Below are 27,764 nucleotides of genomic sequence, written 5' to 3'. Positions count from 1 at the left end.
TGCCATTTTTATTTGGCCCATCTTATCACAATTATGTTTTGCACTTATTCTGTTATTATTTTTATTTCCTGCAATATAGGCTTATATTTTTTCAAATACTTGCCATTTATTCTTAGGATTCTCTTATCCTTCTCTATTTCTTCTATTTCATATGCGCCGTTTGAGAATGTTCTCAAAACCTGGAAAGGTCCTTCCCATTTAGGAGACCACTTTCCCATTAATTTATCTTTTCGATCCATAGGAAGGATTACTTTCCACACAAGATCACCTATTAAGAAGGTCTTGGATCTCACTTTCTTGTTGTAAAATCTTTCGACTCTCCTCTTTTGTCTTCTTATTAGGTCTAGCGCGCGCAGCCTTTCTTCGTCTAAATCAACTAGTTCGTCCATCATCATGCTCCAATATGTTTCTGATGGGATTTCATGATTCCTTTGCACTCTAACTGACTGCAGATATATTTCGACTGGCAAAACTGCATCATGTCCGTAAGTCAACTTGAATGGGGTCGAATTCGTTGCCTCTTTGGGGGACGTTCGACAAGCCCACAAGGCTTGATCCAAAGTTTTATGCCAATTTCTAGGCTTTTTCCCCACATGCTTCTTAATCAAGTTTATCACTACCTTGTTGGCTGCTTCAACCTGCCCATTTGCTTGAGCGTAGTAAGGTGTCGAAGTAAGGAGCTTAAAACCTGTTTCTTGTGCAAACTTCTGCATGTTTTTACCAGTGAACACAGATCCTTGATCTGTTGTTATTGTCTCAGGTATCCCAAATCTGTAAATTATGTATTTTTGGATAAAGTCTATGACTGCTTCTTGATCCACATTCACCAATGGTATGGCTTCGGTCCATTTTGTGAAATAATCTATCCCAACCAAAATGTACCTTTGCCCTTTTGAGGAAGCTGGTCGAATCTCCCCGATCAAGTCCAACGCCCATCCTCTGAATGGCCAAGGTTTTATAATTGAGTGCAACTCACTTGCAGGGACATGAGGTATGCCTGCATGTACTTGACATTCCTGACAACCTTTTGCGAATTCGACACAATCTTTCAGCATTGTTGGCCAATACATCCCTTGTCGAAATAAAAGCCACTTCATTTTGTGACCTGCTTGGTGCGCGCCACACGCTCCACCGTGTACATTTGACAAGGCTATGTAGGCTTCATCCTCACTCAGGCATTTCAACAAAACTCCTTCTGCAGTCTTTTTGAACAATTCATTTCCCAAAAGTACGTAACTCAAAGCTCTGTATTTTACCTTTCTTTCTGCTTTCTGATTTGGGTCTTGTAGATAATCTTTGACAGGCTTTCTCCAGTCTGTTATTCCTGAATCATCTATGTTGAATATCTCGAAGTTTTCTTCGTCACCGTATCCTAAACTTATTGACTCTAGATCCGATGGGGATAACCTGGTGGATACGACTCTTCTTCTGACTTCGATGGCTTCTTCTAACTTTTCCTTCGACACCTTGTATCCGGACGCTAGTTGAGCAAGATCATTCGCTTCTTGATTCTCCAACCTGGGGATGTGTCTGAAGACGACATTGTCGAACGCCTTGAGAAGTCTATTGGCTATTACGAAGTACATGATCAAATTTTCTTTCACGCACTTATACTCTTTCGTCAACTGTTTTATTACCAGTTCGGAGTCACCCATTATTTCGACTCTTGTTGCCCCCAATTTCAACAAGATTTCAAGTCCGGCGATCAAAGCTTCGTATTCTGCTTCATTGTTTGAACACAGACTTTCAACTTTGTACTTGAATTTTGTTGGAATTTTTTCAGGAGAAATAATCAACATCCCAACGCCCGTTCCGTTTTTATGACTGGAACCGTCGAAGTACAGTTTCCAAGGTTCCAGTTCGACGTATTCTACGTCTTCGTTTATAGAGTGGTCTGCTATGAAATCAGCGACCACATGTCCTTTCACTGCTTTTAAAGGCAGATATTTCAAGGAGTATTCTGTCAAAGCTAAAGCCCACTTTCCAATTCGACTATGTAAAATAGATTTAGATAACATATACTTTATTACGTCGAAATGGGAAGAAATATATACATCGACAGGTTTTATATAATGCTTTAGTTTAATACAAGAGAAATATACACACAGGCATAACTTTTCTATAATGCTATATCTAGTTTCGGCATCGTTCAGGACTCTACTGAGATAATAAATGGCCCTTTCGACGCCATTCTCATCTTCTTGACACAACATACTTCCTAATGTTTTGTCTGATGCCGAAATGTACAATCTCATACTTCTTTTTCTGCAAGGAGACATCAGGATTGGGGGATTAGCCAGGTACTCCTTGATTTTGTCGAAAGCCGCTTGCTGTTCTTGCCCCCATGCGAAGTCTTCTTTCTTCAGTCGAAGTAGAGGAGAGAAAGCTTGTGTCTTCCCACTGAGGTTGGAGATGAATCTTCTGAGAAAGTTGATTTTCCCTAGCAGAGACTGCAACCCCTTTTTGGTTGATGGTGCTTTCGCTTCCATTATGGCCTTGGCTTTATTTTCGTTTATTTCGATCCCCTTCTTATGGACCACAAAGCCTAAGAAATCACCCGCCTGCACACCAAAAGCACATTTGAGTGGGTTCATTTTCAAACCAAACTTCCTCATCCTTTCAAAGGATTGTCGAAGATGATCTATATGATTTTTTCCTGAAACAGACTTAATCACAATGTCGTCAATATACACTTGCATAAAAGTTTCGATGAAATCATGAAAGATGGAATTCATGGCACGTTGGTAAGTCGCTCCAGCGTTCTTTAACCCAAAAGGCATTACTACCCATTCGTACGTTCCTATGGCTCCAGGACAACGGAAAGCCGTTTTAGGAACGTCTTCTTCTGCGATAAAAATTTGGTTATAGCCAGAGTATCCGTCTAACATACTTAAGTACTCATGGCCGGCTGCGGAATCTATGAGCATTTCTGCCACTGGCATAGGATATTCATCCTTTGGGGTAGCCGAGTTTAAGTCTCGAAAATCAATACATACCCTAAGTTTGCCATTTTTCTTAATTACTGGAACAATATTTGCAATCCATTCGACATACCTGGTTGTGCGGATGAACTTGCATCTTAGAAGTCTTTCGACCTCTTCTTTTATCTTCGACAGGATTTCTGGTGCGAAGCGTCTCGGAGTCTGCTTTACTGGCTTCTTCCCTTCCATTATTGGCAGCTGCATTTCGACCAGATTTCTGTCGAGACCGGGCATTTCGTCATAATCCCATGCGAAGCAATCTTTGAATTCTTTCAGCAACTGGACTATTTCGACCTTGAACTGGGGGTCCATTTTTGCACTTATGTACGTTGGTCTCTGTTCTGCCCCCACTCCTAAGTTTATTTCTTCTAAAGGATCCTGCGCCACCATCTTCTCGTTTGTTGACACTGGATCTTTTTCGAACCCCAGAGGTTCGTCGTCGTAAATGGCGTCAAGCTTTTGGTGTTGCCATCCGCTCATTTGGTTGGTGATATGATCTTCCGCAACGTCTTCTTGAGGACACTGTTTGTTGGAGTTCTCTTGGTTGGCTACGACAGCCATATTTTTTACTTCAGCCTCAAGGGCCTCTTTTAGTTTGTTTTCGGCTATGTAAGCCGTAATCTTTTCGATCGCTGATTGTTCACTCGTCATCGTCAAATTCACTACCCCATCCCGTCGGCGCTATATGAGTAGTTCCCCATATATAAGTCTCGCCAATCACTTCTTTATCCCACTGGAATCCATGCGTTGGATGCAGGTACATGGAGCAATAGGCATTGTCTGTCGTCTTCAAGTCGAATTCTGCCGGGCTGCAGGGAGGTATATGAGCCAGGTTTTTGTCGAAGCTCTGGCTGTTGACAGTGTTTACTTCGGTCATGAAGTAGCTTTGGTCAGCCTCGATGTTTTCGACGATTCCATCTGGCCTCCATATGGCTATCCGTTGGTGCATTGAAGAGGGTACCGCTCCTACGCCGTGAATCCATTCCCTACCAAGCAGCAGGTTGTAGTTGGCTTTCGAAGCGATGACTATGAACATCGTAGGTCTTGTTATGGTTCCTACAGTTAAGTTCACTTGGATGACTCCCATAGTTGTTCCTATCTTCCCTTCGTAATTCGACAGCACCATGTTGTGGGGCTTCGCGTCCGAATCGTCTTTTCCAATCTTCTTCAGCATGTAGTGGGGCATCAAATTCACTGCCGCTCCCCCGTCCACCAGTATCTTATTCACGCCGACATTTTCCACCTTTCCTTTTATAAACAGAGGTTTCAAATGCGCTTTCATGGAGTCGTCTGGTCTTTCGAAAAAAGCGTTCTGCTCTTCGACGCATCCGTTGTTCATTACATAGTAGCAGACGGGCTTGTGTGCCATTGTTTCTTCCTCCATTTCGTCTCCTTCATCCTCAATTTCCATGACTCTATCGTAGTCTCTAGGGAGAACAGAGACAACGTTGCAAATCACGTTGAAGGATGCCTCTGAGTCAGAGTTAAAACTGTCGGTTACTTCATCATCTTCCTGCATCTTCTCTTTCGACGCCACTGATTCGACAACTCTGCTAGGATTGATCTGGAGGGGAGTCTCTTTCCTGCTCCTTGTCTGACGATTGTTGCTAGATTCTGCTTCGTTTGGACCATTCATGTTCCTTTTCGCCATCTCCGTTTCTGCCCTCTTTTGCCTTTGGAAGCTCCTCCATTGTGACCTGGACATGGGATTTTTGCCTTTGTAATTCTCTGATGGGTATGGTCGTGGCTTGTGTTTTTCCATTTCCTTCTTGCCCTCCATCGACGCACCTCTCTGAACCTCGAACTTTCCCCATTTCTTCTGCCCCTGGGCGTCCCTAATGGGTTGAACCCATTTGTCGTCTGTGGCTTTGTCAGATGGTTTATAGGTGTTCTGGCGTCTCTCTCCGTGCCTCCATTGGTGGTGATTACTTCTCCTTGGGTCGTATCTCACTGTTCCCCAACTTTCTTTCCTTTTGGTCTTATCCACCGCTTCCAGGTTGGTTGCTGCCTTCCTGTCGAAGACTGCGCTGCAGCGTGGGCACAACATTACTTCGGTTTTCATCCTTTGGCATCTCTTGATGAATTCCATTAAGTTTTCCTCCTCTCTAGGGTACGCCAACCTTTGGTATTCTTTCTGACGGCGATTTTCGCCCTCTTCGACCTGGTCCTTCTGAGATATTTCTACCATATTTACCCCAACGTTTCGTTCGTCGGCGATGCTCAATTCGTTCATCTTCCTGATGAGCCTCTCTTCTTCGCCTTCGACGTCTTTTGGTGTCTGGTCGAACTCTTTCTCTGGGCAGCAGCACCAAGATATGGTCCTGGGACCATGTTTGCAACAGCATTTGTTCCAATTCCTTCTGGGGTCTTCCATTGTCCTACGCAGAATCCCACTGATCACGGGCTTCGAAGGACCGTCAGCGGCTTCCGCTTTGATTTTTGTGACTTCTTTACTGAAAGGCCCCATAGTGTTGACACAGTTGGCGATATCACCATCCTTCGTTTCGTCAGAACCAAGGCCTTCAGCAGCCTTGTTTTCGATTGTAAGGTCTTCAGTAACCTTTTCCTTCATATTAGGGGAATGCTCAATTGCGTCGACTATTTCCTCATTGTCTTCTGAAGAAGCCTCCCCCCAACCACTTGGTTGGATTGTGTTGATGTCGATCTGAGAACTTGCCGGCGCGTTGTACTTCACAAGATAATCATATTTTCCACTTGGCTGTCCCAAGCGGTCCCAATTCTCCTCTTGTCGAAACTCCACATTCTCGACAGCATTGTCACCGTCCTTCTTGTCGAAACCTTCAGTAGTTTCTATTCTTTTCTGGCTTGCGAGATCATCAGTAATCTCGACCATGTTGACATTTGCGTCGAAGCTTCCAGGGGCTTCCACCATTTCCGAATTGCCATCAGGAGCAACTTTGGCCTCCACCATATTTATGACGGATGGTTCAGCGTAGTGGGCTTCGACTGCTTGCATAGGATTCGAGTCGATCTTCATTTGTTGTTTTGGTTTATCACCGAACTTGAGCCTTCCGTCACGGATAGCATTCTGCACAAGATCCCTGAAAAGGAAACAACGAGACGTCTTATGGCCCAGAAAATTATGGTACTTACAAAAACCTCTCTTTTTCTGTTGTTCCACAGGCGGTTCTTTAGCGCCTGGTGGTTTTATTAATTGACCATCTTTAACCAACAGATCGAAGATTTCGTCACATTTAGTAATGTCGAACGTATAAGTCCTTTTGGGGAACTTATCGTTGGCTTCGACTGGGTTTCCGTTCGACGGCGTTAGTACTTTACACGAATAAGGCGGGCCTTGTTTTAGTTCTGCTAGGTCGATCTCTTGTTCGTCGAAATTATTTGGTTCGTTTTCGTCGAACTCGTCATCTTGGCGAACCCCTACGTAGGCTACCCTCTCTTTTTTATTCTTATTTGCCCTGAATTTTTCGTCCCTTAATCTTTCGACCTGTCTCACTCTATCCGCTAATTGTGCCATATCCCTCAGATACTGGGTATCTAGTTTCTTCCTTATGGAATAATCTAGTCCCCCTGCGGCCATTTCGACCAACTCATGTTCTGGCACTGGGGTGAAACATCTAGCCTTTAGCAATCTGAACCTATTTAAGTAATCATCTATTGGTTCGGAGTGTTTTCTCTTGACACTGGCTAATTCTTTCAAGCTTATTTTCGTTTGTCCCATGTAGAATTGTTCATGGAACAGCCTTTCTAATTGGGTCCACGTGTATACTGAGTTTGCAGGCAAAGATGTAAACCAAGTAAACGCGTTCTTTGTTAAAGAACTAGGGAAATATTTTATTTTCAAATTTTCGTTACGGGCTATCTCCCCTGCCTCGATCAGATAACGTGCCACATGTTCTATAGTGGACTCACTAGTGTCCCCTGAAAACTTTGTGAACTTAGGGACTTTCCACCTTGGTGGCAGTTCTTCTTGCAGAATGTACTCTGATAGTGGGGATGCGTAACTAGGCCTTTGTAAACCCATGTTCATCCCGTTTTGTGCCATTATCGTTTCGACCATGGCTGCCAAGTTGTTTTCGACAGGCGGATTATTATACCGTATCCGTTGTTGCAATACAGCATCCGCGTCCTGGCCTCTCTGGATTACTATCCTTCTAGGCTCTTGTGGAATGGGGATTTCGACACGAGGCTGTTCGACTACATCCTCTTGGTTTCTGACGTTCGTTTGAGGATTGTCTAACGGCATCTGGTTTATCGTAGGCTCTTCCTGGACCGCTACCGCTGGGTTATGAACCACTTGCTCTCTGTGTCGAGTTTGAGGGACTCCAAAGAAATCAGCAATGCGCGTCATTTGCGCTGCCAATACTTGGTTTGTTTGAGTGGTGTTCTGTATTAGTGGATTAAACACCGCTCCCATTTGTTGCGTCAACATTTGGACCATATCGTGATTACTCTCGTCCATCTGCTGTCTAATCACTTGCGCCGAATTATTCGTTATTGGCGGCACGTAAAGTGGTTGTTGATTCAATCTACCCATGTTTCCACCATATCCTGACCCTTGTAAGGGTGAAGACACGTTGGCCATCGAATCTGAATATATTAACGGGGAATTATGTAAACTTGCCATCACCGAAGTTGGCATTCCGAAGGGCTGTTCCCTACCAGGCGGAGGCAAGGTGAAATTCGTTACGAAAGGCCTAGAAGTGTTTCCCACAGGGGGGGTGTCCCAATGGGCATTTGTTGTGCCCTGAAGGACGAACTAGGCGCGTTTTGCGACATCGAAACCGCTGGTATCGATCCTGCTGACGAAGGTACAGCCTCTGACACAGGGACCGATCCTATATTGCCTTCTGTCGAAGGGACAGGGTTAGATACTGGGATGGATTCGTTAGGATTATTTGGCTGGTTCGCCATTTTCCTTACTCTTGTTCTTTTAGGTATTTCTACTTCGGATACGGCTAATTTACCGCTTCTCAGTCTCATACAATGAAGAACAAATTTTGATTAGTGATTATCTAAATTTCTAGATTTCTGCACTGTCCCACTGGGCGTGCCAATTTGTTCGCTGTGAAATTTGGCGAACAACCTCTGGTTTACCAAAACGTGTAGAATTGGGTTACTTGCAGGATCAACCACACAAATCCTAGGACATGTGCAAATCTAGATGGTCTTGAAGATGTCTAAAATCGCTTTTGAATATTTCATTCCTGTTTCTCTAAGCGTTTTACGTCGAAATGTGTTGATTACAATGCTACGTAGATGTAAATTTAACAAGATAAAGTAAATGGCAGAAATTAACTGATGAAATGTAAAGTGTCGAAAAGTAGAAAATGCAGAAAGATAAATGACTGGAAAACATAAAAGGATTTAGTAAAGAACTTTGAACTTTATAAAATAAATTTTGAAAGAATTGGTGTTTGTTTACACATACATTTTCCAAATATGACTCTTTTCTCTCACACGGGTACTTTGAGTGTTTTCAGGAATTTTGTATATAGTAATTCTTCACACACTTTGTTAGATAATAACTACCCTATATATACACAAATAACATAACTGTCATTAACGACTAAATCCTAAAACTATGACACATGGCTCTCCTCCTTTCGCCAGATGCTTCCACGCGTCTTCTGCCAAACGTCACAACCTTTTAAATTCAAATTTACTTTTAAGTCGAAGTGACGTCTTCCTTCAGGATTTTGTCGAATTACCAACGCACTGCACTGCCTTTCGTGTCTTGTCGAAAGTGCTTTTCCTAGGTGTAAACCTCTTTGTCGAAATGACGAAACCTCCCTCTTGTCGAAGTGTCGAACCATACTAATCAAATCGTTTCAACCCATGTCATCATTTGTCGAAAACATCACTTCTTACACCAAATCTCATGGCGTCGAAAACGCACGTATACAAGACCCTTCTACTTTTTTAGAGGCTATAACTAGCCATTAGAAAGATAAGTGGATGGGTGCAATGGTGGATGAGATAGAGTTCTTAAAGAAAAATCAAACATGGGAGCTTGTTCAGCTTCCTAAGAGAAAAGGGTCATCAGTTATAAGTGAATGTTTAAGAGAAAACTAGCAGTAATAAAAAGAAAAAAAGGGAAAAGTTCAAGTCTCGTCTTGTAGAAAAGGGGTACTCACAACATAATGGGATCGATTATGATAAGATTTTTTTCCGGCCGTCATACATACTTCTATCAGGGTAGTATTAGCCTTGTTAGCCATTCGAAACAAGAATTTAGAGCAGATGGATGTAAAGATAATATTTCTTCACGATAATCTAGATGAGCAAATTTGCATGGAGCAAAGGGGTTGAGTGTCAGTGGACATGACAGACTAGTTTATAAACTGAAGAAGTCTTTTTATAGCTTAAAGTAGTCTCCAAGGAAATGGTACAAACGCTTTGATTCATACATGCTTAAGATTGGCTACATAATGTGTAAGTATGATTGTTGTATTTATTTTAAAAGCCTTTATGATGACTCTTTTATTTTTTTTATGATTGTATGTTGATGATATGTTAGTTGCTACTAATCAGTTACATGGTGTAAATCAACTGAAAATCATATTGGAAAAGGAGTTTAACATGAAAGAATTAGGCGCTGCTAAGAAGATTCTTAATGATGTCCTTGAGAAGGTTTTCAATCGAGAGTGCTTCGAGGATATCATAATCTTACTCTTCTAGACTTATATGAGCTTCTTGTTAAGAGGATTCTGATTGTTTCATACCTCTTTTCTTTCCTTTGGTGGGATTTTGAAAATTTTCCCCACCGACAATTTTGTATCGCATTAACACTAGTGATTCCACTCTTATTTACTGGGTTTTGCACAGGATGACCATGAATCGAATCAAGATGTTTATCAGGATGATCTCAAACCTACTGACTTACACCAGGTTGAACTTAGAAGCTAAGTGAGATTTTAATCAGGCTTATCTAGAATCAATAAAGCTTTTAATTCGGATAAGAACAAGAGCCATTATGGATATTTTTAATGGCTAATCTTCACGATAAAAATAGAGCTTTTTCCAATGGTCAAGCTCATGAACCAAATGGATACTTCCTAAGACAATCAACCAATACAAATAAGAGATTTTAACTAGTTTAGCTCGGAACCAAAATATCAAATTCCTATGGAATGATTATTTACACAAGAGAAAATACACTCTTGGTAAATTTATAACTTTACCCTTACCCAAAACAAATATTTTCACTTTGACTCAAGAACACTCTCAAACACTATGACTAAATATGTGAGAAAATATGAGAGATTTAGAGAGGTGGTGAAAGAAACGATAAGTGAGGTTTTTCACGTTTTTTGGATATTTAAAAGTGATATAGAAACTCTCTGTTTATAGGCCAAGGCATGGTATAAATTTGGAAACAATCCAGGGATCTATACAATGTCCTAATCGATTAGGCTAATTGATTAGGCAACCTAATAATTGATTGTTAAGGCCATAAATGGAAGGTTTTAATATAAAGTTGTTACCAATCATTAAGAGATTATCCCAATCAATTATAGACTCAACCAATCATCATTCAATCTATTAGATAAAATATATAATCGATTAGACACTTAGAAAAAGTCCCCCAATCAATTAGACACTCTCCCAATTAACTAGATAGTCCTCAAAAACTTTTTTTGGTGATTTAATTTAAAATTGAAAGACTCTTCAACATTTTTTAGTGTCTATTAGATTTATCCATAAAAATTCTAGAAATACCTTTGTGCCTTTACAAGACACTGATCATTCAGACGGACACAGATATGTGAGCTTTCACATTTACTTTCTTTCACAACTTTGAAGCTTATAATATTTGCATCATCATCTTTTACTTTAGAATCACACAAGAAACTTTAGTCTTATTTGATTAGGCTTAATATATCTCTATGTTGATTACCGTTATTTGAGAGTTTGAAAGGTTAAGCCACTGATGATCCTTGAAATCTAAGTCTTCACTTGAAAGTATTTGAACTATAGTATGGACTTAAAATAGATGTCAATCTTGATTTGGGTGGATAGCTTGATCAGTCATTCTATGCATCTTTGATCGCTTGATCTATCTTCATTGGTTGCTTGACTTCAAGTGTTATCATCATCAAATATAAGCAACAACTAGTTGACTTTCGTCTTTACTATCCATAAGATTCACCATTTTGGATCACTTATTTATTATACCTGCAAGCACATAGATCCACAAAACATCAACTAACAAATTCAAGTTTCTAAAGATCGACTGCAAGATTTAGATTTGAAGGGTAAAAATTCTTTTTTTTGTGGAAGATTTTGACGTGGAGTAGAGACTTTGCATTTGAATATTTTTTTCCTCTTTAGAAAGTTAAATTCAGCATTTTGTAACTGAATGCGAGATATTTATGGCTCAAGGAAGGAGATGTTAATTAAAAAAATTATGGATGATAAATAATAGGAGAAGAATGAATATAATTGTGTTCCTTGATGTTAACGATATGCAAGTGGGTGGATTTGTTGGTGACAGGAAGTTGCTTTAAACCTTTTTTTTCAATCATTTCAAGTTTGCTCGTGCAGATATACCAAACTTTAACTTTAATACCCTAGATGATTTCGATGTAGGCTCCTTTTAAGGAGTGTGAAGTTTGTCATGTAGTTTGGGATTATGATACTTTTAAAATTTTGGGGACCAATGGTGTTAATTTAGGTTTTATCAAGGAGTTTAGGTGGATCTTAAGGAGGGCCTTATGATACTTGTGTGTGAGTTTCATTTTCATGACAAGTTAGTCAAAGGTTTAAACTACACTTTTATTACTTTGATTCCAAAAGTTCATGCTCCTCAAAGGTTGGTGGATTGTATTTATAAGGTGCTAGTTAAGATTCTGGATAATAGACTAAAAAAAGTGATTGGAAATGTGACTTTGGAGAGTCGACCGACATTTGTTAAAGGAGGAAAATTTTGGATGTTATTCGCATTGCTAATGAGATTCCCTAAAGGGAACGAGTAAAAGTTACTCGTGTTTAAAGATAATTTGGAAATGTTTTTTACTATGTGCAATACGACTACCATGACTCTCTTTTAGCTTGTATGAATTTTCCTAGTTGGTGGAGGAAGTGGATCATGGCTTATATGTGTTCAACTTTTGCTTATGTGTTGGTTAATCGGTGCCCAACTAATGCGTTTTTCTTAGAGAGTGACTTACTTTAGGGGAACCTTTTGTCTCCTTTTCTCTTTTTAATCATTGATAAATGTTTGCATTCTTTTTTTTCTCTGCTTCGGATAGTGTTAAGCTACTTTATAGATACTAGGCAGGCAGGAACCATAGTTGTGAGGTGTCTTGCCTTCAATTTTATAACAATACTTTGATTATGGGTGAGAAAAGTTGGGACAACATTAGAGCTATCAAGTCTATTTTTTTCATTATTTAAATTAATGTTGGGTTTGAGGGTGAGTTACCATAAAAGTTTATTAATGGGGGTGAAAATTTATACGTTTTGGTTGAAATAAGCTTATAATGTCCCCTTATGTAAGATCGAATGTGTTCTATTTTCTTATATTGGTCTTCCTATTAATGGTAACTCTAAAAGGTTGTCTTTCTTGCAAATTTTTATTGATTGTTGTCTCGACTCGAAAAATACATGAGCGTAACGAACGCTCAAAATAATAATAGAGTCACCGTAGATGTTTACTTATTCCAAAAGGAAATGGAAAATATTTATAAAACCCCAAAAATAAAAAATAAAATGATCGCCGCAACCAAATTCGGATTCGGGAGTCGGTTATGCAAGGGGAAGGTATTAACACCCCTCACATTTGTTGTACTCAACGGAAACCATTTAGTTAGTTTTGCGAATAAGAGTGTTAGATTTCGTTTATTTGTTTTCTTATAGTTATTTAGAAAAATATCTCAAAAGAAAAAGGACTAAAAAAGTTTTTTTATTAGGGTGCTTGACAAGATTGCGAGTCTTGCTCCTACGTATCCTCAGGTGCGATGATGAATTCAAAGCTACATAGTTCTGGACAAGACTAAGGATTTTTTGGATTTTTTATTATAGTGCTTGACGATACGTTGAATCTCGCTCATACCTATTGATGAGGACGTAATACAAGACATAAATGATACAATGCAAAGCTTAGGAGGTCCTATGACAAGGGCACGTGCAAGAAGAGTCAATGATGTTTTAGTTCACTTCATGATCAAGTCAATAGAATGCATGGGCCAGATTGAAGAAAAAGAGCCCAAGTTTATTCTTATCATCCAAGCATGTGATAAAAGGCCCAATAATGCATAAATAAATAAAAATAAAGGAAATACCAATGACCACACTATAATGGACGAAAATTGCAAGAGAAGTGGTAAATAAAGAATTGCCATTATTCTGCCCTTTCAAGAACCCCACTATCTCTTCTTTATTTTGCACTTTCTTTGTAATAACTCAACCCACTATCATGATAATTAGTGGCTGAATCCTTTTGTTTTCTTAGGAGTTAATTTTTACTTATTTCATCATCTTAAGCCATTCCTATATAAAGGAGGCATGTATCTTCTTTTTGCATCAATGAATTTTGGCAAGTTTACACATTGTGTAAGTGAGAGTATTTGCTCTTAGGTTCTGGATTGGACCAAAATTGATCTTATCAAGAAATCCTTTTCTTGTGGTGATCCTCATCCATAGGCTTATCATTCTCTCTTGGATTAGAAAGAGTGTGGCGCCCCTTCTACTTAATTCCATTTCTTATTTCTCCTTTATTTCATATCAATCTCGTTTATTTTATATGCATGTATCAAATTCTGTCATTCTTTCAATTATAAGGCAGATTACTTCCTCTGAGTCACAAAAGAATTAATATTCCAAAAGTTAACAAAGTTGTTTCAGGAATTTTGAAGGAAATGCATAAGTCTCAAAGGTTAGTGCATATCAAGTGGTAATCAGAGCATATTCCAGAAAAAAGGGCCGAAATATGGTAAATTGTCTATATTCTTGTTCTTCATTATTATCCATTTATCATTATAAAAAAAAATTCGAAAAAAAGGGGTATAAGAAAAAAAAGTTAAAAAAAAAAGGATATGATTGTTAAAGATTGTGATTAAAAAAAAATCTATATTTTTTTCTTGCCACACTCTTAAAATTCTCCTAGTTTCCTTTGTTTTAGAGTCTTTTTTTTGTTTGCTGTTTTTTTTAAGTTTTTTGTGTGTTGATTATCATCTGAAATTGATTTCTTTGTGTTGATTCATTTTGGTTTCTCTAAAAAACTAAAAGAGCAAATTGAGTGGTAAAAGGCAGAGTGTTTTTATTATTAAAAAAAAAAGCCAAAAAAAAAATTGAGTGAAACACGAGTGATTGAGTGTAAACACGTGAGTAGAGTGGTGAGGTCCATTTTTAAACACTTGTTCCTAATTTCACAAATATTTCACAATTATGTCTAGTCCACCTTCACCTAGAACAGCAGCTTTAACTGTTCAGATCGCAGCCATGAGTGACAATTTTGAAATATTGTTAAGAGAACAAGGTGAACGACTTCAACAAAGAATTGATGAGTTGGAAAGGAGGCCCCAAAATTCTAATGATGGTAGTGGTGATGAGGAGGAAAGAAGACGTAGAAGGAGACAAGGGGGAGATAATTTGAGGGGCATAAAAATTAAAGTTCCAACTTTTATTGGGAAGAGTGACCCGAAGGCATATCTAGAATGGGAGACTAAACTTGAACAAATTTTTAATTGTCACAATTATTCTAATCTTGAAAAAGTGGAGGTTTCTTCTATTGAGTTCAAGGAGTATGCCTTAGTTTGGTGGGATCAATTGACCAAAGATAGAAGGAGGTATGCAGAACGACCAATTGATACTTGGGAAGAGATGAAAAGAATCATGAGGAGAAGGTTTGTCCCTTCCTATTATCATAGGGAATTGCACAACAAATTGCAAAGACTCACTCAAGGTTCTAAAAGTGTTGAAGAATATTTCAAGGAGATGGAAGTTCTCAAAATTAGAGCTAATGTAGAGGAGGACGATGAAGCAACTCTGGCTAGATTTCTCCATGGTCTAAATCATGATATTAGTGACATAGTGGAACTTCATCACTATGTTGAAATGGATGAATTGGTACACCAAGCTATCAAAGTAGAACAACAACTCAAAAGAAAGAGCCAAGCAAGGAGAAATTCCACCACTTTCAATTCTCAAAGTTGGAAGGACAAAACAAAGAAGGAGGGTGCTTCATCATCTAAGGAAGCCACGGTTGAAAACAAAGGTAAAACTATTACATCTTCTTCTTCAAGTGTTTCAACTAACAAAAGTGTTAAGTGTTTCAAGTGTCAAGGCCAAGGACATATTGCATCTCAATTTCCAACAAAGAGAACTATGCTTATGGAAGAAAATGAAGAAATTGTTGAAGAGGAGGATGGTGATTATGATGAGGAGTTTGAAGAAGAAATACCCAGTGGAGATTTACTCATGGTGAGAAGAATGTTGGGAAGCCAAATAAAGGAGGAGGATACAAGTCAAAGAGAAAACCTTTTTCATACAAGATGCTTTGTGCAAGGAAAGGTTTATTCTTTAATAATTGATGGAGGAAGTTGTACAAATGTTGCAAGCACGCGTCTGGTTTCTAAACTAAAATTGGAAACAAAACCTCACCCTAAGCCTTACAAACTCCAATGGCTTAATGAAAGTGTAGAAATGCTTGTTAATAAACAAGTTGAGATTTGTTTTAAAATTGGAAAATATGAGGATGTAGTGTTGTGTGATGTAGTACCAATGGAAGCTAGTCATTTGTTATTAGGTAGGCCTTGGCAATTTGATAGAAAAGCCAATCATGATGGGTACTCCAATAAGTACTCTTTTATGTATCATGATCAAAAGATCAATCTTGTACCGTTAAATCCTAGTGAGGTGAGAGAAGATCAAAGAAAAATGAGAGAAAAATATGATCAAGAAAAAAAAGAAAAAGAAAAAGAAAAAGAAAAAGAAAAAGAAAAAGAAAAAGAAAAAGAAAAAGAAAAAGAAAAAGAAAAGAATGAAAAGAAAAAGAATGATAAAAGAGAAAAGAAACAAAGTTTAATTGCAAAAAAAAGAGATGTGAAAAAAGCAATTGTGTCACACCAGCCTTTGTACTTGCTCTTTTGCAAGGAGGTGCCTTTGCTAACCACTATTTATAATGAATTTTTTTTTGCCAAATTGTGTTGAGTCTATTTTGCAGGAATTTAAAGAATTGTTTCCGGAAGAGGTGCCAAGTGGTTTACCACCTATAAGAGGAATTGAACATCATATTGATCTCAATCCAGGAGCATCTTTGCCTAATAGGCCAGCATATAGAAGCAATCCACAACAAACTCAAGAGATACAAAGGCAAGTTGTTGAATTGATAAGTAAAGGATGGGTAAGAGAAAGTTTAAGTCCTTGTGCTGTCCCTATTATTCTAGTCCCTAAAAAGGATGGTAGTTTGAGGATGTGCACTGATTGTAGGGCCATTAACAATATTACCATTAAATATAGGCATCCTATTCCTAGACTAGATGATTTGCTTGATGAATTGTTTGGTGCATGCTTATTTTCTAAAATTGATTTGAAAAATGGATATCACCAAATTAGAATAAGGGAAGGGGATGAATGGAAAACTGCTTTTAAAACAAAATTTGGTTTGTATGAGTGGATGGTTATGCCTTTTGGATTAACTAATGCACCTAGTACTTTCATGAGACTAATGAACCATGTGTTAAGGGAGTTCTTGGGTAAGTTTGTTGTTGTGTATTTTGATGATATTTTGATTTATAGCAAGAACTTAGATGATCATTGCATTCATTTAAGGGCTGTTTTGCAAGTGCTAAGATATGAAAATTTGTATGCCAACCTAGAAAAATGTGTGTTTTGCACCGACCATGTGATTTTCTTAGGTTACATTGTAAGCTCTAAAGGAGTCCATGTTGATGAGGAAAAGGTGAAAGCCATTCGAGAGTGGCCTCCTCCCAAAAATGTAAGTGAGGTAAGAAGCTTTCATGGTTTGGCTAGTTTTTATAGGAGGTTTGTGAAGGACTTTAGTACCTTGGCAACACCCCTCAATAAAATTGTTAAAAAGGATGTTGGTTTTAAATGGGGTGAAAAACAAGAGCAAGCCTTTGCTGCCCTAAAGGAAAAGCTCACCCAATCACCAATTCTTGCATTGTCTAATTTTTCTAAATCTTTTGAAATTGAATGTGATGCATCTAATGTGGGAATTGGAGCTGTTTTGTTGCAGGAAGGTCATCCACTTGCTTATTTTAGTGAAAAGCTAAAAGGGGCTGCCCTTAATTATTCTACATATGATAAGGAATTGTATTCCTTGGTGAGAGCTCTATAAACTTGGCAACATTACTTGCTGCCCAAAGAGTTTGTCATTCATAGTGATCAAGAATCCTTGAAACATTTGAAGGGACAAGGTAAGTTGAATAAGAGGCATGCCAAGTGGGTTGAGTTTCTTGAACAATTTCCTTATGTAATCAAGCATAAGAAAGGTAAATCTAATGTTGTGGCAGATGCACTCTCAAGAAGACATGTCTTGCTTTCTACTCTTGAAACAAAAGTTTTTGGTCTTGAGCATATTAAAGATTTGTATAAAAGTGACCTTGAATTTTCTTCAAAATTTTTAGCTTGTGAGCATACTGCCTTCAATGGGTATTTTAGGCACAATGGCTATTTATTTAAAGAAAAAAAACTATGTGTGCCTAAAGGTTCCATTAGAGAATTACTTGTAAAAGAGACGCATGAGGGAGGACTAATGGGTCATTTTGGGGTTTCTAAAACTCTAGAATTCTTAAAAGAACATTTTTATTGGCCTCACATGAAAATTGATGTCCAAAAGCTTTGTGAAAGATGCATTGTGTGTAAAAAGGCTAAATCAAAAGTTATGCCTCATGGTTTGTATACTCCTTTGCCTGTACCTGAATTTCCTTAGATTGACATTTCCATGGACTTTGTTTTGGGGTTGCCTAGAACAAAGAATGGCAAAGATTCTATTTTTGTAGTTGTGGACAGGTTTTCAAAAATGGCACATTTTATTCCATGTAAAAAGGTGGATGATGCGTGTCATGTTGCTGATTTGTTCTTTAAGGAAGTGGTGCGCCTACATGGATTACCAAGGAGTATTGTCTCTGATCGTGACTCCAAGTTCTTAAGCCATTTTTGGAGGACTTTGTGGGGGAAAGGTGGGTACAAAGTTATTATTTTCCACTACTTGTCATCCCCAAACAGATGGACAAACTGAAGTAGTAAATAGAACTCTTTCTACTCTTCTTAGGGTTGTTCTTAAAAAGAATTTAAAAATATGGGAGAAATGGTTACCTCATGTAGAGTTTGCTTACAATAGGGCTGTCCATAGCACTACACAACATTCACCTTTCGAGATTGTGTATGGTTTTAATCCTTTAACACCTCTTGATTTGTTACCATTGCCTAACACATCTATTTTGAAGCATAAAGATGGGAAAGCTAAGGCTGAATTTGTGAGAAAATTGCATGAACAAGTAAAATTGCAAATTGAAAAGAAAAATAAAAGTTATGCAAAAAGTGAAAACAAAGGGCGAAAGAAAGTTATTTTTGAAACCGGGGATTGGGTTTGGATACATATGAGAAAAGAGAGATTCCCATCACAAAGGAAGTCCAAACTTCAACCTAGGGGAGATGGACCATTTCAAGTACTTTCAAGGATCAATGGCAATGCCTACAAAATAGAACTTCCAGATGAGTATGGGGTAAGTACTACTTTTAATGTGGCTGATTTATCTCCTTTTGATGTAGGTGATGATGGTCTAAATTCGAGGTCGAATTCTTTTCAAGAAGGAGGGAATGATGAGGACGTAATCCAAGACATAAATGATACAATGCAAAGCTTAGGAGGTCCTATGACAAGGGCACGTGCAAGAAGAGTCAATGATGCTTTAGTTCACTTCATGATCAAGTCAATAGAATGCATGGGCCAGATTGAAGAAAAAGAGCCCAAGTTTATTCTTATCATCCAAGCATGTGATAAAAGGCCCAATAATGCATAAATAAATAAAAATAAAGGAAATACCAATAACCACACTATAATGGACGAAAATTGCAAGAGAAGTGGTAAATAAAGAATTGCCATTATTCTGCCCTTTCAAGAACCCCACTATCTCTTCTTTATTTTGCACTTTCTTTGTAATAACTCAACCCACTATCATGATAATTAGTGGCTGAAACCTTTTGTTTTCTTAGGAGTTAATTTTTACTTATTTCATCATCTTAAGCCATTCCTATATAAAGGAGGCATGTATCTTCTTTTTGCATCAATGAATTTTGGCAAGTTTACACATTGTGTAAGTGAGAGTATTTGCTCTTAGGTTCTGGATTGGACCAAAATTGATCTTATCAAGAAATCCTTTTCTTGTGGTGATCCTCATCCATAGGCTTATCATTCTCTCTTGGATTAGAAAGAGTGTGGCGCCCCTTCTACTTAATTCCATTTCTTATTTCTCCTTTATTTCATATCAATCTCGTTTATTTTATATGCATGTATCAAATTTTGTCATTCTTTCAATTATAAGGCAGATTACTTCCTCTGAGTCACAAAAGAATTAATATTTCAAAAGTTAACAAAGTTGTTTCAGGAATTTTGAAGGAAATGCATAAGTCTAAAAGGTTAGTGCATATCACCTATCCTCTGGTACGATGAGGAATTCAAAGCTACGTAGTTCTTTGTAGAAAACCACATATGTGTTGGTTGATTTTAATGAACGATGTTTAGGTCGCATTCTAGCGGTTAAACATTATTTGTATGCTTGCGTATAGGAGGCTTAAGTAGTTGTTTATGTTGTAGTAGAATGGATCATGTTTGATCACATTCTAGCGGTAAAATTTTGTTTGTATGCTCTCACATGGGAGATTTAAGTGTTTGTTTATATTGCGTTCGAATGGATAAAACATAGTTCGTTTATGAAAAAGTTTATAACTTCCCCAAAACCTCAATGTGAGTCTTGGATCTCTATCATAAACAATACTCGAAGGAATTTCATGCAGGCTAACGACTCTCTCAATATACATTTCAGCCAACTTCTGCAGTGAATAACTAATCTTAATCGGAATGAAATTAGTCGATTTAGTCAATTTATCCACTATAATCCAAACTGAATCATTCCCCTTAGAAGTTCTCATACCCCAACTTTTGCCCACTCTTCATATACTTTTTAGTGTCACTTTATTTTAAATAAATGAAATAGCACAATTGGTAGTAGAGCATGTGTAAGAAGTTTTAAGGGGGGTAGGTCTTGAGTTCAAATCTCTTTTTCCTCACTTTTAGAGTTTTCTCTTTTTTTTGTATGTTTTTACCTTGTTTTACATTATTTTATAATTTAAAATTACACCTTCTTATTTTTTATTTTTTTATTTTCGTATTTTTTAAAATTAATTTTTAATAATTATTATAATATTAATTTTTCATTTATTTTAGTATAGAAATCAAGAAAATCAATATAAAATAAAATAAAAATCAAAGTCTTTTTGTGGTTTTTTTACCCAAATAACCCACTTTTTCAATATAAATCCCAAAATACCCCAAGTTTCAAAAAAAAATCCTAAAATACCCCACTTTTAGGAGGAGTCGCCAATTGAATTGGAGACTCCTCTTAAAACTTGAATGGAGGCGCCAATTGGATTGACTAGGGCATGTGCCCTAGCCAATCCAATTGGCGCCTATGTGTAGGTTTTAAGAGGAGTCGACAATTCAATTGGAGACTCCTCCTAAAATCCTCAAATGACAAAACCTTAAACATAAAAGTTATAGATCTTTTCAAGACAATGAATTTGGACTTAAATTTTGCATCATTTGAATTTTTTATGAGAAAGTTATGGGCACTTGAAGTTGGACCTTTTCACATTTCAATGGCTTTGGTCCAAAGTGACCTATAGTGTTTTGCATTATCACATGTATTTATTTTAGGATTTTGAAATTTTGTCCAACATAACATTTTAAGTAGATATCTTAAGCTTTCCAATTCATTTGATCCCACCTCAAAATCATGAAAAATGAATGAGTTATGTTCTTGGGAAGTTGACATAAAATTAGGGTTTCAGTCAAAATGACCTATAATGTCTTGGAATGGATGATGACCTTCCAAGCTTCAAATCAATTTTTTATGAACATGAAAGTTGTTCATATAGTCCTTAATACAATGAATTTGGACTTAAAATTTTCATCATTTGGATTTTTGATGAGAAAGTTATGGGCACTTGAAGTTGGACTTTTTCACATTTCAATGGCTTTGGTCCAAAGTGACCTATAGTGTTTTAGTATTATCATATGTGACCTATAATTCAATTGGAGATTCCTCCTAAAATGCATTTTTTTGTGTTTTATGGTATAAGTGAAAGATAAATTTGATATAATACGACTTGATATTAATAAAGTTTGGAGTTTACACAAAGAAACCTAATGGTGATGACCGGGATCACCTAACCGACCTCCGGTCTCACATCCTCTAGCTACCCTAACCCTTGGCCCTAACCCATGTTGACGATTCTGCACCGGTGTTTGATCATCTGAGGGCCAGGAGCGTCACTACCAACTACAGGAGAAGGTCCGTTGAGGTATTCAGACAAGTCAACATAGTCTTCAGTATGCAATGATGGTGTACCGCCGTAGCTGAGCTCATGACCCATGCCAGAGAAGTTGGGATGTGGTTGACTCATGGATGGGCAACCGGGACAATTGAAGGGAGACATGGGTGTGAAAGATGCGTCAAGAAAAGGTTGGAAAGGTTGTTGGGGTGTTTGGCAGAGATAGGGTTGTGGGATGTTTTGGTTTTGTGATGTTTGGGCTTCTTGGCTACGGTAGGAGGAGGGGCGGTTGGTGTTTTGGCTAAGGCGACTTTGGTAGGGTGATGGTGTGGGTGCGAAGCGATGTTGGGTCTCAGGTTGATGGTCAATTTGTTGGTGGTGGTATGGGGTATGCTCTTGGTATTGGGGTTGGGTGAATGGCATGTTTTGGTTGTATGTTTATGTGTTTGTGGAACGGAAAGTTTGACGGATAGGGGGTTGTGAGTAACCGGGCTGAGAATGTTGTTAGGGGTTAGATGTTGATCCTTCTTGTGTGTAACTTGCCTGGCGTGGGTCGTATAGGTACATATCTTCGACGACGAATTGAAAACCAACCGATATGTACCAAGCCATATAAGTACGACTTGGTTTTACCTCATTTGGCATGACTGCGTCAGTTAAGACATGGTCATGACGGTGCTTCCATTTGCGACACTCCGATTTTGCAAAGTTTTTCCATGGATTGAAGTTCCATTAGTCGTTCACTTTACGCAGATGCCATTCTCCTAGGCTAGCTGGGGGATCTGGGATATTCTGGACCATACCAAACTGCAGCTTCACACGATCGATGTTGTGCATCTCCACAGTTGTGAACCGTATTATCGGTGTGCATGTTGTCCATACGGCTGCGTCTTCAGTGTTGACCTCATGGTCATGATCCAAATTAAGGTATGGACACCAAATGAACTGAAATGTTGAAGAAGATAGGATTATAATGAATGTAGAAAAAGTTAACAAAATATAACGAAATAATTAAGTTATTTTGCTTACGTCTGTCGGTCGAAGGTGATCCAATAGGTTGCGATACTGAGTAATACAGTGTCTCGGACGTCTGTTGTAACTCATACCACGTGCCGACCATCTACACCAAAAAGTTAAAAAAAGTTAGTTTGAGGTAATAAACTTTAAGGAAGTAAGTAAAGATATAGCAATTTAAACAACTTACTTTTGTGCATATGGAAAAGTGAAAGGGTTGTTATTGACCGGTGCTAGAGACGGTAGTCTTGACCAACCCCATGCTTGTAGCAAAACAACACATCCAGAAAATGTAGATGTGTCTTTGTGGGAGTTTTTGCACAATGAGCTATAGAGATAGGCTAGACAAGCAGATCTCCAATTGTAACTTCATATTCTATCTACATGTCTAAGTAGAGGTAAGTACATAATATGCATGCTAGAACCACTACCTTCGGGAAATAAAAAGGATCCTATTAACAACATAATGTAACACCTAGTTTTTATTATTCGAGCATCTTCGGTAGAATGCTCATCTAAGTATAAACTATTATAATATGACTTTAGGCGTGAGAGTAGTATACCTTGACCTCTAGCATTATCATCTAACAAATCAGTGTCTAAGAGCTCCATGCAAATTGAACTTGCATAGTTGGTCTTACCATTAACAGCCTTGCCTTCAATTGGTAGTCCTAAAAGCATGTAGACGTCTTCTAATGTCACAGTACACTCACCGGTTGGGAACAAAAATGTGTGTGTCTCTGGTCTCCATCTTTCGCATAAGGCTAGAATGAATTTTTTATCTATAGACCAAGACATAATCTTGCTAATATAACCAAAACCGGCGAGTTCAACATAAGGTTGAATCATCGGGTCCATATGGACATATTCGTGGACCCGAGTTCGAAACCTTGATACATCCTATAAAAGAAAGAATAAAACACTTGACTAAGTTGGTATGTCAAAATATAATGGGGTTGGTGAAGATGAAAGATAAAAAGTTAACAACCAAAAAAACTTACATATGTTGCGATGTTTGCAACCGTTCCTCTATATGCTTCGCCCATTGTGAGTAAAGACATTTTGTTGGGGGTTGGTGTAGATGAAACTAGAAGATGTTGTTGAAGATGAAATTGTGAAAGAAGTATTGTAGAGGAAGTAGTGAGAGTGATGGTGTGGAAGAAGTGTTGATGGAGTGGATGTATTTATAGGCAAATGGATGGGAGCATGAAAAGTTGTGCTTGCATGGTGTCTCCAAATGAATTGGCGACCATGTACAAGCTTTAAGAGGGGTCGTCATTCAAATTGGCGCCTCCATAGGGACATGCATGCAAGGCTAGGTCTGAATGCTTGGTTTCGAGGTCTGAATGCATGGTGTCTCCACTTGAATTGGCGACCATGTACAAGGAATAAGTGGAGGCGCCAATCCATTTGGAGTGTGTGTCTGCATGTCTGACACGTGGCTGTCTTGTCTCCTGCATGCTGAACAAGTCTCTTCTTGATGGCTTGCATGGTTGACACTTCATCTCTGACTATCTTACTTGTCCGACACGTGGCTGTCTTGTCTCCTGCATGCTGAACAATCACTTCTTGATAGCTTGCATGGTTGACACATCATCTCAGTCTAGCTTGCATGTCCGACACGTCATCTCAGACTATCTTGCATGTCCGACACGTCACTCCGAACTAGCTAGCATGTGAGACACTGATACCATCTATTTAAGTGTCTTACTATCAACATCCAAGACACTTCACTCACATTCATCTGCAGTAAGAAAATAGTTTTCATCTGCACAATGTCATCTTCATCATTATACAGTGTCAACGTTCACTGCAACGGTGAAACATTCGAGTCTGAGCTACATGGTTTTTGTTTTCGAAACACTGATACCATTAGAATCACGATCAAGAGAAATGCAACCTTCTTGCATTTGAAAAAAAGAATACAATCCTTTATAGAATCGGGTATTGTGTCAAAGATCACATATCAAAATCCAATATTTTTTGAGAATGGTCAATGCAAGTATTTCCCCCTTAAGGTACGAGATGATGAAGATGTTGAATACATGTTTGTTAGTCATGAATATTCAGGCTGCAACTGTATCGAGTTGTACATTACTCTTCAACAATGTGTACCATCTCAATAGTCTCGACTAACCGATCAGGATGAAGCTGGTGAAGATGATGCACAATGGTCAGATGAACTCAACCCAGAAGCAGAAGTAGAAGTCGACATTGTTGATGAAGAAGAAGAGGAGACCGAGATACAGGTTGATCACATGCTGAACAACGACGATGAAGATGATGATCAACCACCACCAATACCTCCTAGTCATGTCTACAATCTGCCTCAACATATGACAAATATGGATCTTCATGATGATGAAACATCCAACAATGTTTTCTATAATCCGTATCCGAGATCAGAAGGCGAATTAAAGGTGGGAGACATGTTTCGTACCAAAGAAGAATGTGTTCTGGCAATCAAAAAATTCCACATGAACAACTCTGCTGACTTTACAGTGAAACGCACTGATTCTAGAAGGTATGTTATCGAATGTCGTAACATGCTTTGTAAGTTTCATTTGGCTGCATCTTACAAGAAGAAAAACGACTCTTGGGAGATCACTTCAATAGACCCACCGCACAGTTGCATTGCAACTAACGTTGAACAAGATCACCGTAAACTAAGCGCAACTTTGATATGTCAAGACATTCTGCCATTGGTAAATAAAGACCCATCAGTGAAGGTGAGTATAATTATATCCCATATCAGAACAACATATAATTATACTCCACTTACAAGAAAGCCTGGATTGCGAGGACAAAGGCTGTTGAATAGGTTTTCGGCAACTGGGAGGATTCATTCAAGGAATTGCCACGGTTTTTATGGGCACTAAAAACATATGTCCCAGGAACTGTGGCAATTATGGAGACAGTGCCAACAATGATGCCAGACGGAACCTGTGCTATAGGTAATAGAATATTTCACCGTCTCTTTTGGGCATTTGACCCGTGCATCAAAGGTTTCGCATTCTGCAAACCTACTATTCGAATTGATGGCACTTGGTTATACAGAAAATACAAGGGTACTTTGCTCATGGCGGTTGCACAAGACGACAACAACAATGTCTTTCCCATTGCCTTTGCTCTTGTTGAAGGTGAAACGGCTGGTGGATGGGGTTTCTTTCTTCGACATCTCAGAACGTATGTGGCTCCACAAGCCAATCTCTGTTTGATTTCTGATAGACATGCTGCCATTGAGAGTGCCTACAACAACCATGACAACGGATGACATGATCCTCCTTCTACACATGTCTACTGTATCAGACACATTGCACAAAACTTCATGCGTGCTATAAAAGATAAGAATCTTCGCAAGAAGGTGGTGAATGTTGGGTATGCTTTAACTCAACCATCATTTCAACATTATCGTGATGAAATTAGACTGTCTAATGAAGACGCAGGGAGATGGATAAATAACATACCAGTAGAGCAGTGGACAAGGGCATTTGACGGTGGTTGTCGATGGGGCCACATGACAACAAACATTGTGGAATGCATGAAAGGGGTTTTCAAAGGAATTCGAAATCTGCCGATAACCGCCTTGGTAAGATCAACCTATTATAGGTTGGCTTCTATGTTCGCAACCAGAGGTGAAAGATGGAGTGCAGTGTTAATGTCCGGGCAAGTATTCAGTGAGTGTTGCATGAAGGTCATGAAAGAGGAGAGCATCAAAGCTACCACACACGCTGTAACAGTCTTTGACCGTCATAGACAAAATTTCAGCGTCTAGGAAACAATGGGCAACAATGAGGGGAGACTAAATTTAGCCTATGTTGTTAGACTAAACAGAAGTTGGTGCGATTGTGGAAAATTCCAGGCCTTCCGCATGCCTTGCTCCCATGTCATTGCAGCATGCGCTTATACTCGTCAAGATGCTTACAACCATTTATCTGATGTGTACAAGGCCAACACCATCATGAATGTATATACTCAAAGCTTCTCAGTACTACCAATGGAGGATTATTGGCCTCCATATGAAGGAGATATTGTTTGGCACAATGACGAGATGAGTAGAAAGAAGAAAGGAAGGCCAAACAGCACACATATCAGAACAGAGATGGATTCCACAGATAAAATGATAAGATTATGTAGTATCTGTCGTCAACCAGGACACAACAAGAACAACTATCCCAATCGAGGAGCATCATCTAGGTCTTAAGCTTTTTGTAAAATTGTATTTATGTAACATTCAATCATTATATATCATTAAGTTCTTGTTACAACGAGTTTCACAACAAACATCAGTACAAAACATCTGAAAACATAAATATTTCTAACTGATTACAACAATCAAATTGATGTCGTCTCGACCGAACATCATTTCCCTAGCATCCTTATCAGTCTTCATTCACACCCAACCAAAGATACTGTCAAGTCTCTCAATACTTCTGATTTTTCCCCTTCTGGTATTTTCCCATCTAACCATCGAACCAGCTCCCTCTTCAGTTGATCGAACGTGGTGATGTTCCAAAACAACATCAGCATTTGAGGTTTGTCTCTCGCATAAATCACCTTTCCGTATCGGCGACGAACACCAAATATGATAGCCAAATAATTATATGAGATGTGAAACAATTGGTCACACAACGCATCTATTTATAAGACAAAAAATGCATTTTAGTAGGAGTCTCCAATTGAATTGGCGACTCCTCTTAAAACCTACACATAGGCACCAATTGGATTGGCTAGGGCATCTGCCCTAGCCAATCCAATTGGCGCCTCCATTCAAGTTTTAAGAGGAGTCACCAATTCAATTCGAGACTCCTCCTAAAAGTGGGGTATTTTGGAAGGTCATCATTTATTTCAAAACATTATAGGTCATTTTGACTGAAACCTTAATTTTAGGTCAACTTCCCAAGGACCTAACTCACTCATTTTTTATGATTTTGAGGTGGAACCAAGTGCATTGGAAATTTTAAGATGTCTAATTAAATTGTTATATTGGACAAAATTTCATAAATCTAAAATAAACACATGTGATAATACAAAACATTATAGGTCACTTTGGACCAAAGCCATTGAAATGTGAAAAAGTCCAACTTCAAGTGCCCATAACTTTCTCATCAAAAATCCAAATGATGCAAAATTGAAGTCCAAATTATTTGTCTTGAAAAGATCTATAACTTTTATGTTGAAGGTTTTGTCATTTGAGGCTTTTAGGAGGAGTCTCCAATTGAATTGGCGACTCCTCTTAAAACCTACACAGGGGTGCCAATTGGATTG

At 38.4% G+C, this 27,764-nt stretch overlaps 2 protein-coding genes across 2 annotated transcripts in view; both read left to right on the top strand.

Annotated features, from left to right (window-relative positions):
• LOC127101922 (uncharacterized) overlaps positions 1–9,641 on the top strand; it is a 44,145-nt gene extending 34,504 nt beyond the window's left edge. Inside the window, exon 9 of the mRNA XM_051039348.1 lies at positions 9,495–9,641. Within this exon, the coding sequence (XP_050895305.1) occupies positions 9,495–9,641 (147 nt within the window). The remainder of the gene's footprint in view (positions 1–9,494) is intronic.
• Positions 9,642–14,351: 4,710 nt separating this feature from the next.
• On the top strand, positions 14,352–17,859 carry LOC127101913 (uncharacterized). Its single transcript, XM_051039341.1, has 4 exons — positions 14,352–15,821; positions 16,117–16,660; positions 16,823–16,902; positions 17,338–17,859. The coding sequence occupies exons 1-4, from the start codon at positions 14,352–14,354 to the stop codon at positions 17,857–17,859; spliced, it is 2,616 nt and encodes an 871-aa protein (XP_050895298.1).
• The last annotated feature ends 9,905 nt before the right edge of the window (positions 17,860–27,764 follow it).

Source organism: Lathyrus oleraceus, chromosome 1 (genome assembly GCF_024323335.1).
Source record: "Lathyrus oleraceus cultivar Zhongwan6 chromosome 1, CAAS_Psat_ZW6_1.0, whole genome shotgun sequence".
Taxonomy (NCBI): domain Eukaryota; kingdom Viridiplantae; phylum Streptophyta; class Magnoliopsida; order Fabales; family Fabaceae; genus Lathyrus; species Lathyrus oleraceus.
Note: the sequence above shows the minus strand (reverse complement) of the source record. Positions and strands in the feature narration are given on the sequence as shown.